Source organism: Ictidomys tridecemlineatus, chromosome 4 (assembly GCF_052094955.1).
Source record: "Ictidomys tridecemlineatus isolate mIctTri1 chromosome 4, mIctTri1.hap1, whole genome shotgun sequence".
Lineage (NCBI taxonomy): Eukaryota > Metazoa > Chordata > Mammalia > Rodentia > Sciuridae > Ictidomys > Ictidomys tridecemlineatus.
In genome coordinates, this window is record NC_135480.1 from 141,123,211 (window position 1) to 141,135,789 (window position 12,579).

A 12,579-nucleotide genomic window follows, 5' to 3' on the forward strand; every position below is an offset into this window, starting at 1 on the left:
TTATACACAAAAATATTCATCACATTGGTTATTTGCATCAAACATTTAAAAATAATGTGAGTGTTCAACAATGGCATTATTGATCAAACAAACTAATACATCTATGGAATAAAATATTCTGCAAATATTAAAATGATGCTTTTTGAAGAATTCTCAATAATTATAAAAACATAAAGTGAACAGAAAGGAAAATAAGAATGAAAAATAGTGTTTAAAGTATGTTCCACCTTCTGCTCCATATATACTCTGTGTTCAGAAAGAAAGAAGGGAAGGAAAGAAGGGAGGGAGGGGAAAAGAGTAGGAGGGAGAGTAGGCAAGCCTTAAGGAAAGTATATTAAAATATCATCAGTTATCATCTTGGAGTAGGACTTGGGATGTTGCAAATTAATTTTCATTTCTTTTTCTAAACTTTCTATAATTTTAATGGAAAGCATGAGATTCATTTATATAAGAAAGCAATTTTTTGTTTTGTTTTGGAACCAGTAGACTTCTAGCCTCTGAAATGCATTATTTTGAGGGAGAAATAAATCCTGGTGTTTCAAAATTAAAGGGGGAAGCCAGGTGCAGTGGTGCACGCCTGTAATCCCATAGGCTCAGGGGGCTAAGGCAGGAGGATCACTAGTTCAGCCAGCCTCAGCAACTTAGTGAGACCCTGTCTCTAGATAAAATACACACAAAAAAGGGCTGCGGAGGTGGCTCAGTGGTTAAGTGCCCCTAGGTTCAATCCCTGATACCAAAAAAAAAAAAAAAAAAAACCTAAAATTATAGTGGGAAAGAAAGAGCGGGAAAAGGAATAAAGGATCAGAGCCTAAAGCAAACCCCTACCATTCTCTGACACTCTTCATCAATGCCCAAGTTGCAAATTGTTTGTCCATGAGCATCCCCTGAGAGCACAGAGTTGAATCGTTAATGTGAGTGTACTTAATTTTATAAGACAGTCTATTATTGAAAGTATTCTAAATTGAGCCATGTATGTAAGGCAGAAAGAAGGAACCTTTAAAATAAACAAGCAAGCCTTTTATATAATAAAATAACCTTTTAAAAGTCAAATTATCACTTATTTTATCTAATGTATTTACAAATGAAGGTCTTATAGGACATACTGGAATTATATTAATTTCACCCAGTTTCAATCTCCATAGCACCACTTTTTATTCACCCAGTTTAGCATGAACTTAGTTTTAGACTTCTTCAAAAATATTACAAAAATCTGACATGGAAAGTCAGTAATGTCATTCCTTCAAATCTAAAGGTGCCACCCACTAATTCAACCAACCAGAGATGGGAAACATTTGAAAAAATATTGCACCTGCATTGAACATGTACAGACATTTTTCTTATCATAATTTCCTGAACAATACAGTACAACAATTATTTATATCATATAAGATCTGACAAGTAATTTGGAGATTCTGTAATGTATACAGAAGATGGGGAGGCTATATGCAATTACTACATCATTTATGTAAGATATTTGAGCTTCCTCTGGAATCTACAGGAAATGCTCAAACCAATCCTCCATAGAGACTTAGGGATGACTTCAGTTGATAAGGAACTTAGTGACAAATAATTGAAGTCAATGATATTAATTTTCTAATAAAAATCTTGCACATCTCTCTCCAATGCTCTTGTGATTGCTCAGTTGCAGGTATGCTTACATTTCCTCTGATTTCCTTCCTTCTTCTATATAAATCAGCATGTCCATTTCTAAAAGTTAGTACCATTGGTAAAACGATAACTTTAGAATTTTGCTAGGGTTGGGGATATAGCTCACTTGGTACAGTGCTTGTCTTGCATGCATGAGACCCAGGGTTCAATCCCTAGGATCACAAAAAAAAAAAAAATGCTATCCAGGCTGCAGATGTGGTTCAGTGGTACAGCACTTGTCTAGGATGGGTGGGGCCCTGGATTCAATCCCCAGTATTTTAGAAAGGAAGGAAGGAAAGGAAAATTGTCAACCAGAGGAAGTTCTTTTTTTTTTCTCCCAAAGGCTGGGAGTCAAATAAGAGTTTGTTTAGAGTGCACCATGTTCTACTTAACGAATTGCATTGTTTTGTTGCCTGTATCAAGTCACCTTTGATTATGCCAAAGAGAAAACTGAAGTTAGTATCTACCAAAAGCCCTTTTATTGTCAACCAGGGTCCCTAGTAGGATCCGTGTCAGCAGTCATATATCACTCCATATCTTGTTAAATGTAGATTTTTGCATTTTCTATTAATCATTCAATCATTTCCTGTTATTTTAAATATTAATGATCCATCAGAGAAATATTAGGATAACCTGGTTGTTTTTAAAATCATTCCATGGTTGTGACCAAATTACTAACCAAGTCTGATTTTCTCCCTCTCTCCCTGCTCCTGTCCTGGGGAAACACATCCCCAGATTTTATTAAGAAATTGAACAAGAAACTAGAAAACATTTCATAAATGTTTTTTGTAATGGAATATCTAGATGTATCATTTTTTAAAAAAAATTAGTTGTAGATAGACACAGTACCTTTATTTTATTTATTTATTTTTATGTGGTACTAAGGATCAAACCCAGTGTCACACGTGCTAGGCAAGTGCTATACCACTGAGCCACAATCTCAAGCCCTAGATGTAGCAATTTTATTGTTTTAGGTATAATAGAAAATATGATTATAGTGGACTTTTCTAAATTCATAGACAATTAATGATAACTTACTGTGCTGATTATCTATGGCATGGTTATAGTATTTCTCTAAAATACTCAGACACATTACAAACCATTTGTCAAACTCAGATATCATCTCTAAAAATCTAAAACAGCATGAAATGATTGTGGAATGTTCCTTTCTATTCCTAATAGATTGAGCCAAAGTGTCCTTGCAGCTTATGGATGTTTTTCAGTCTAATATCATGGTTATTTTCATTTTCAAAAGCTCTACTCAACCTCTATGCCTTGTTCTCACAGATTCATTGCTTACTGTGACATAAATATAAATCACAAATTAAACTAATTAATAGATGCTTTGAAAGTGAGTCAGTTTAATTTCCCAATATGTTTTTCCATACTCTGATCTTGTTCAACCACAAGACCTGCTGGTAAAATGGAAAGTTCATGATTAATTCAGATACAAACTCCATTTTGTTATTTATGTAGTGAGCACCCTTATTTGTTTCCCAGGAAATGAACTAAAATGTCTCCAAACCTAAAATTCCTACCTCAAACCCATTTCCATGCTTCTGTTTCATTTTTCTATAATAAGTTCTTGCTTTGAGTCTTTTTCTCTACTATTGCTTAATCTACGTGGAACCAAAGTTTCAAATGTCTTACTGAAACATACTTTGGGATTATTTGATTCTGCCAATATCTCAAAAACATCAGATTCACACTAAATCTCAGTAAATAATGTCTATAACTCAGGCAGCCCAGTTTCTTTTACATCATGCTTGACTAAGAGTTTAAACTCTCAGCAATAACAAAAGCTCCAGTAGACTTGTGCTAAAATTGATTCTTAACACTTTTAACAAAATCTTGGTCTGTTACCTAACATATCCATTCATTTACTTTTGTTATCATTCTTGAATGGAACATCCTACTTTTAAATTTTTGTTTTCTTTAAACCAGTCTCTTAAGCACAAGCATTTGCTGATAAATTCATCCTCTCAACAAATACTCCAGCAAAAACTGGGGCTCTTGCCTGCAAATGAACCTGTCTTTAATACAAAGAGACATATTGCAAATAGTAGCGGGACCTGGTGTCCTACCAAGCCTTCAAGCATAGTAGAGACACAAGAAAAAGTGAGTGTTCCATGCTAGTTGTATATTGTCTAGAAGGGCTTCTTAAAATGGCCTGTGTCAAGTGAAAGGCTTGCAGATAGCTCACAAAGCAATGGGAAGGGTATTCCAGGAAGAAGAAACAAATGGACGAAGGCAGAGAGGCTAAAACAACATCAGAGATGCTGAAAGGAGCAAGTTAATCTGTGCCAGGGGACATCAGGTGTGTGAGACAATTGTGGCTGTGTTAGTAGCAGTGACAGCAACAGGCGTGGCAATGAGGTCTAACTAAAAAGAGAGACTGAAAAAGAACTGGAAGAGAAATGCTCACAGCCCTTGAATGCCCTGCTAAGAATTTCTAGCTTTATGTCATTGAGAATGGAGGCCATTAAAGAATTTTTAATAAAGAAGATTGCATGAACAGCACAGCATGGGGAATAAACGGAAGAGGAAGAGATAGGACTGGAATCAAGAACACTACTGCAGTAAAGAAATGCACTTCAGAAATGAAGTTGCGACAAGCTGAACAAAGCCTGTGCCCGTGAGAGCAGAAGGGAGTCCACAGGGGAAAGCAATGCTGTAGGGGACTTTTCACAGTGTGAAAGCAGAATGCATTGGTCAGCATGCTTCACAGCTCCTTGCTCAGCACTGAAACAGTGCCAGGCACAGCAGAGATAATCAATACATGAGTTCAAACGGTCAATTTTGAACAGATTCCTTTTATTTTTTTTTTAAAGTTTGCTCATCCTCATTTTTTGTTTCTTTTTTTCTTATTTGTTCTAACTAGTTATACATGACAGCAGAATGCATTTTGATTCATTATACACAAATGGACTCTACATTGTACACGATGTAGTCGCACCATATGTGCAGTCATACATGTGTACCTACAGTAATGATGTCCATCTCATCCCACCATCTTTCCTGTTGCCCATTCTCCCTTCTCTCCCCCCTCCCCTTTGCCCAATCAAAGTTCCTTTATTTTTCCCATCATGAATCAGCATCCACTTATCAGAGAAAACACTTCATTGTTTTTTTGGGATTGGCTTACTTTGCTTAGCATTACATTCTCCAACTCCATTCATCTACCTACAAATGCCATAATTTTCATCTATTTTAATGCTGAGTAATATTTCATTATATATATGTGTGTGTTTGTGTGTATACATATATATGTATATGTGTATATATATGTGTGTGTGTGTATATGTATGTATGTATGTATATTACATTTTTGTCATCCATCCACCTATTGAAGGGCATCTAGGTTGGTTCCACAGTTTAGCTATTGTAAATAGAGCTACTATGAACATTGATGTAGCTGTATCACTATAGTATGCTGATTTTAAGTCCTTTGGGTATAGACTAAGGAGTGTGATAGCTGGGTCAAATGGTAGTTTTATTCCAAGTTTTATAAGGAATCTCCATACTGCTTTCCATACTGGCTGCACCAATTTGCAGTGCTACCAGCAATGTATGAGTGTGCCATTTTCCCCACATCCTCACCAACATTTATTATTGCTTGTATTCTTGATAATTGCCATTCTGACTGGAGTGAGATGAAATGAGTTAAGGAACTAAACAGGCACTCCTCAGAAGAAGATATACAGTGGATCAACAAATATATGAAAAAATGCTCAACTTCTCTAATAATTAAAGAAATGCAAATCAAAACTACTCTAAGAGTCCTCTCTTCTAAGAGGATATAAAATGAGAGGAAGAACATAATCAGAGAAGCTGGTGGACAGAAAAGTTGAAGGGATAGAAAGGGAGTGTTGTCATTGAAAAATTCTACTTTCTTTCAGTATGAGAATCAGAATTTCATCCATGCTAAGGTAATTTTTCTTAACAAAACGTTTTGACATTTCTTCTTTTGTTTCTGGATGAACACGTTAATCTCCCTGTATCCCATGGTGCTTAGATAAGATAATCATGTCAAACAAGTCTGAGAGTTATTTCTAGCGTGCATATTGAAAAGACCAATTGTATAGTGGCTAAAAATCAAACCATACTAAATCACCTATGAAATAATTAAATTAATACCTCTACATAATTTAATTTTTTTCTATCACACATAATATATATGTATATATATATTTTTAAATGAATTTCTATTAGTTCTCAGCATAAAGAGATAGGTAAAAATATACCACCCACCATAACAGAAAACAAGAAGTTTTATAGTAATTTCTGGAATGTTAAAAACTATAGGAGGAAAGTACATACCAGGAAAAGTTATTTCCATATAGAATCAAAATATTCAAAAAAAAGAGGAAAAGGTGAGGACTCTGGAGGAAAAATCAAAGAAATGAATTAAAGAACTTTTCTCAGAGTAACTGGGTCAAGAAATTCCATGTCTACCAGTTTCATTCCACAGATACACTCACCCACGTGCATATGAGGATATTCACTGGGACAGTGTTTATAATGTCAAAAGATTGATAATAATCCAACCAGAAGACTGGTTAAGTAAATTTTGGTGTATGCATATTATGAAACTTTAGCCAGTCAAAAAATAATGATGCCCATCTCTAGGTGGCTGAATGGAATGCTCTCCAGGATACACTGTAGGAAAAGCACATATAGAATAGACAGTAAAGCTTTTTACCACTTGTGTAAAAGAAAGAAACATACTCTATGTAAATTATCTCTGAACTGGTAGCATGGTTGCCTTTGATAAGGGTGCTGGAAAGCGGAACAGGAGGGGTGTACCCAATGCTCACCACAATCTCTTTATACTATCAGGATTCTTTATTGCCATGTGCATATATTACCAATTCAAATTAAAAAATTTAAAGGCAAGAAAAGGTGTAGAAGAGAAATGATAAGAAAGTATAGAAAACAAAATAAGTTGGGAGAAATAAAACAAAAAAAAATCAGCCATGTGAAACATAGCTAGATTCTTGTCTTCAGTTAAGACAGAGAGCACTTCTGATTTGGTTTTTTTAAAAAAAAAATTGTCTATTCCTGCTATTTATAAGATACAGAGATAGGTAAGAGGAGCCGGGCATGGTAGTGCACACCTGTAATCCCAGCAACTCAGGAGGCGGAGGCAGGAGGATGGCAAGTTCAAAGCCAGCCTCAGCAATTTAGTGAGACCCTAAGCAACTTAGCAAGATCCTGTCTCAAAATATGTCTCCTGTCACCATTTGAAACCTAAGGAGTTCATTGAGCGAGCTTTTTTCAAACCCTGACAGAAATATGTTGGAGTCTTTTCCCCTAAAAGGGTTGGGGAAGAGTTGAATGTTTGCTGTCATCATTCAGATTAAATCACTGCACACGTACCTCACATATTCCACTTCCCTGCAAAAAAAAAGCCACAGAAAAGTTGGAAGCCCAAGAAGTCTACTGATGTCATCCAAACTTACTTTAATGGAATTATTAATAATAGTATCTTGTTTAAAAATGAAGAATCTAAAACAAAATGCCAAAGCAAACTGGATGCTAAAGTAATAAGCACAAATCAACTCATTTCCTGGCAAACCAAAATACACATGCCTCTTTAATTCTTCCCTGATGCTAGAGTTTTGTTCATTTTCTATTATTGTTACATGGGTCAGATATGATGAGAGAAATTTGAAAGATTTGTTTTTATTTTGTTTTGTTTGCTACAGAAAGTATTTATTTCCTATCAAACTTGAATGATTTCCACTTCAGAGAGTTAATTTCAGTGTAAGGGGAGGGGATGGTGAATGAAGTCCAAGAAACAAAGACATCAACATCCAAATAATGAGAAAAAAATTTAGAACTGTTCATTATTCTGTGGGCCTTTAGAACAAAAATAAAAGGGGAAAGTAACCAATTCCCAGAAAATTAATCCCCAATACAAAAAAAAAATGATGGGAGATGAGTAAGCAGAATGAATTCTTCAAAAATCATGTTATGTTCACATATAAATATACCACAGATAATTTCACCTTTATGCATAGGTAAAAAGAACCAAATATAAATAAATAGAGGAGTTCAAGAAAGTCTAGTAGAGGAAGGGAAAAGGGGGGGTATCATGAACTGAAATCAAATTCCATACATGTATGAGTTTGAACCCAACCTATATATAAATACAAAGATCTATAAAAATAAAAAGATATACATGTAAAATGAAATGACATGGAAGGAATAAAAATAAATTGAATAAAAAGTCAACTTAAGACCACAGGATAAAAGTAGCTAAGGAGTCAAAAGTAGAAGAAATGATAAAAGTAAAAACAGAGTAGCAATAATATTGATGAATAAATTTAAGAGCCTATTCTTTGAAATGACCATGATTTTGATCTAGTGATAAATAAAAGGAATTTTTTAATGCCATATACTTCTAGACATAGAGCAATTTAAAAATAGTAAGTGAATTCTATGTACAACATTATGGCCAGTGGACATGAAAATCCGGATGAAATGTTTGCTTATCTAGGAAAGTATACGAACTTGAACCAACGAGAGGCAGAGATCTAAACTGATCAATTATTTTAATAATTCCTCCAATCCCTAAAAATACCCCCATTTCAGGAACATCTTCCTAAATCTTCCTTCATCACATAAACTGCTCTGGGGCATAGGGAAAAAGTAAGAGCTTCCCAACTAGTGATGAATGGTTAGTGTGTCTCTAAGACCAATCCAGACAAGACTGGAGACATGGACCAACCTCACAAATGCCATTGCAAAGGTCCTCAATACAATGATAGCAAGTAAAGTCTAGTGTTATTAAAAAATGCTACATCAAAACCAAGGAACTTTATATCAACATATCTTACTCCAAAACTACTATTTTGATCACATTACCACCAAAATGAATACTTTAAATAATACCTTATTTTTTGGCATCTCTACCAATACTGGAGATGTTAGGAGGAGATGACTTTGGATTTCTCATTGACATTTTTTTCCCCTGAGACAGAGATATAAATTGTGCAATTAATTTTTTAATGTTTTAATTTCAAATGAAAAGTATCGGAGCAGTGATGAAGATGTAATAGTCCAGGTCAATCAAGGCAAAATTGTATGAATTCTATCATTGGAGTCTCCAGCCACCCCTTGGTGCTCCCTTTTTCTCTTCTTAAGGCATGCTCGCTCCCTCCCAGTGTCAATCCAAGGTTTTGGAGGTCTTTGCCAGGATGGGGCACAATGGATGGGCAACCATTGCCAACACATCAGTTTTCCAGAAAATCTCTGAAACCTTGGCATTTGAACACCCATTTCAAGCTCTTACAATCCTTTAGAAACTCTACATTTACATGTCTTCCTTTCCCTAACCTCAAATCTACATGTGCTCCTAGGAGAAAGCCTGATGATCTCATACATCAAGGTAAATATATCTATTTGCTGCCCCAGAAAAATTTCTATCTGAAGAGTGATCGCTAATTATGCAGCAAAGTGCGGGCATCAGAAGAAGGAGGTCAAATTGGCACCTTAGCCAATCCTGTGATTATGCAGAGCAGATTTCCAGACAAATACAATAGAGTTGGGGCACCCTTCCAACTGACAGTCATTACCTGAGATTGCAACTGTGGCCATAATCCAAACATAGCACACTGATAGATTTTGTTTGGCTCTTCCTAATTTTTAAAATGTTTTAGTCCAAATGCTTATGAAGACATTTCACCTTGCAATCTCTGCTTTATATTCATCCCAGGCTCTGACCTCTGGACATAATAATTATAATAAATAATTTCAGCTACAAAAGAGACAAGTACTAGTGTAATCTTCTTCCCTCCCTTCATTCCTCTTTTTAAATTCTATGGTTTTAGAAAATATTATAACCAGTAAGATGAATTCTACATGCTTGCTCTTTACTTTTGGTATTTTCCCCTGTAATTCTAAGAAATTTACCTTTCTGGATAAATTCTAGAATCAATCTATCAAAGACCATGAGAATATTCTTGGAATATTTATTGATATTATAGTTAATTCTATATTCATTTAGTGAGAAATAGCATATTAATTATATTTTTCCCATCAGTCAACTTAGTATATGCCTCCACTTATTTTTTCCTGTTCTTCAGCAAAGTTTTGTGCTTTTTCATAATGAGCATCTTAATTAAGTTTTTATGAAGATGACCAAAAATTCCTTGAGAAAGATTAACCTAACTTTGTAATGCAAATTCTCCATATGCAGGTTGTTATGCCAAGTTTTGCTCTAAAATCATCTGATAGCCTGGTTTGGGCTAGGAATTAGTGATATTTAACCACATTGCTTTTGTGCCCTACAGTTAGTGCTAGGATGAGATACCCCTTTGGTGTATCAGGGACTCATTTAATGAGCCTTATTCTTTCCTGGGGCACTTGTTCTCCAACCTTCCTCCATACTGAGCCTTTTGCTATCGAACATTTCCTTCAAAATGCTGTCCATGCCTTACAATGCTGCTTCTCTTTGTCTCCCAAACCTGAATACTCTTTCTCTCTAAAATCTTCATCCTATAAAGTGGCAAAGAAAGGGGCCTGCTTGACCCCTTTTGGTTAGAGGATTCACTTCTTTTTTCAAACACAAGATAAAAATTTATCTTGTTCTGCCCAACATGGATACCTGGCATTTTGTGTGTGTGCGTATAAGTTCCCTCCCAGAAACATAAACTCGGGCCTTTAGTGATCCATAGTAGATGATCCTACAAATAACATTTCTCATGACTTTCTTTAAATGTCAGAAAATGTTATGGTTATGAGAGGAATTCTTTAACATCATAAAAGTAAAGATTATCCCAATATCAGTTTATGATAAGGGCATCAATCTTTAGTAACAGTTTCTCTGGAACGCATCTCCTAGCGCACTCTCCCCCCCCCCCACACACACACACAATTACATCAGCAGTCAAGTCTTCCACAAGTATCAATTCTTCATTGTCATCTCTTCATTCTCCTCCCTGTTATTCTTCCCCAGAAAAAACTTCTCATCCCTGGATTACCAAAACGAAAAATGTTATTGTTTTGTCCACTTTCTACTCCTTACAACCTGGATTTCAAGATACTCTGAAGGAGGTTTAAGGTCATTGAGAGGATTGAAGGGTCAGAGGCATCACAATGTTGAAACTCTTGGGTAGCCACTGCAGAGGAGAGAGTGCAGTGACGGTGGTTGCACACCATGGGGCCAGTTACTAAAAGGCATACTAACTAGTTCTTTTTTAAACACAATTTCTGCACTCATATTTACATTACAGGTTACACATTTTTGTAAATCCTACAAGTTTTATTTTTAAAACTGAAATGATAAGAGAACATTTATTTGGTTTCTGGTTTCTCTTATATCTATAAGCAATGCGATAATTTAAGGTGGCTTTGTTTGGAGGCTGCTAATGCATCTCCCTCTTAATGAATTACAAAATGTTCTCATTGCATCTTTATGTGCTTGCCCTCTGGTTAGGAATCTCCTTTATATATATATATATTAAAATGGCCTCTGTTTAGATGTGTTCTCATTGACTTAATTTCTCTTGTGGGGAAAAATACATTGCTAATAATCACCTTGTCTTAAATTGCAGATTACAGTTTTTCGGATGGGATCAGAAGGACACCAGGACATTGATTTAGCTATCCTGACAGCTTTACTCAAAGGTAAAAGAGTTTCTGCATCCATAGAGTACAAAAATGATTTAAATGGATTAACACAACAATCTCATGTCTTCTATTTGTGGGTATAATCCCAAATGATTCCCTGACACATCTAGTTATTGATATCATGAGGAACTCTCCCATAAGACACTGCTACTGCTATCAAATTCTTCTAGAATAGACCCGTTACAGTGTGACTTAATTTTAATACTCTATAGCCCAAGTCATATCCATTGAAATATAAAAATATATAAGGGAAAAGTTTGAAATAAAATGTAAGACAAGGTCATTTAATAATTATTATTACTTTATCTATTTTCAAAAAATACTATGGCATCTTAGATGTGAGGGTGTATTTGAATATATGCACTAAAATTGAAAAACTAAAAATCATTAAAGGGAAAAAGAAAGAAAGAAACAAAATATGAGGCTACTATACTTGTTTCAAATAAGCATTAAATTCACCTCTAAACTCCCTGCAAAAGTAGAATACACTGGGTTGTGGGACTTTAATTCATACAGTGGGTTTGTCCTATTCTCTAGTCCCAATGTTCTAGACATATCACTACCTGTCCTCGTCTCTGGTAACATATCCAAGAGATGAGCTGTGTCCTCCAGATTTTACAGATCAAATTTCATCCTTGATGTGCCTTAATAATTGTTTGCATTTGACCAATAATTTTCAGTGTTAAAATAATAAAACAATAATTTGACCAATAATTTTCAGTGTTAAAATAATAAAACAAGGTTATGCCTGTTCTGTTCTTAAATTCAAACTGGAATCACAGGACAAAACAAAACCACAAGCCATGTTGGCGGTGGTTCTCAGAAATGTCTCCTACATCCTCCCTTAGCTCCATATTTTGCCTGCTGAGGTGCTTATCACATGGCTGGTTTATTACATGGCTGGAGGCTATGTTTGCAGCCTCCCTAGATTAAGAACTCTTGGAGAGCAGAGAATGTGTCTTATGCATTACTGTACTCTCAGGATCTTGTACAATCGCCAACACATGGCAGCATTCAATCAATTCTTTTTATTTTTTTAGTTTTTGGTGGAGATGGGGCATAAATACTAGGGATTGAACTCAGGGGCTCTCAACCACTGAGCCACTCCCCAGCCCTATTTTGTATTTTATTTAGAGACAGGGTCTCACTGAGTTGCTTAGTGCCTCACTATTGCTGAGGCTAGCTTTGAACTCAGGATTCTCCTGTCTCAGCCTCCGGAGCCACTGGGATTACAGGCATGCACCACCACACCCAGCAGCATCCAATCAATTTCTGTTGAATAAAGAAATTTATAGA

The 12,579-nt window shown here is 35.4% G+C and overlaps 1 protein-coding gene across 36 annotated transcripts in view; it reads left to right on the forward strand.

Moving 5' to 3' along the window:
* The window catches only part of Trpm3 (transient receptor potential cation channel subfamily M member 3), an 819,042-nt gene that overhangs the window by 674,754 nt on the left and 131,709 nt on the right, over window positions 1-12,579 (forward strand). For all 36 annotated transcript variants that reach the window (XR_013438078.1, XM_078047505.1, XM_078047535.1 and 33 more), the window contains one exon: window positions 11,208-11,280. Coding sequence is in view for 35 of the 36 variants with exons in the window: in XM_078047505.1 (XP_077903631.1) it covers window positions 11,208-11,280 (73 nt within the window). In the remaining variant the exon portion in view is untranslated. The remainder of the gene's footprint in view (window positions 1-11,207; window positions 11,281-12,579) is intronic.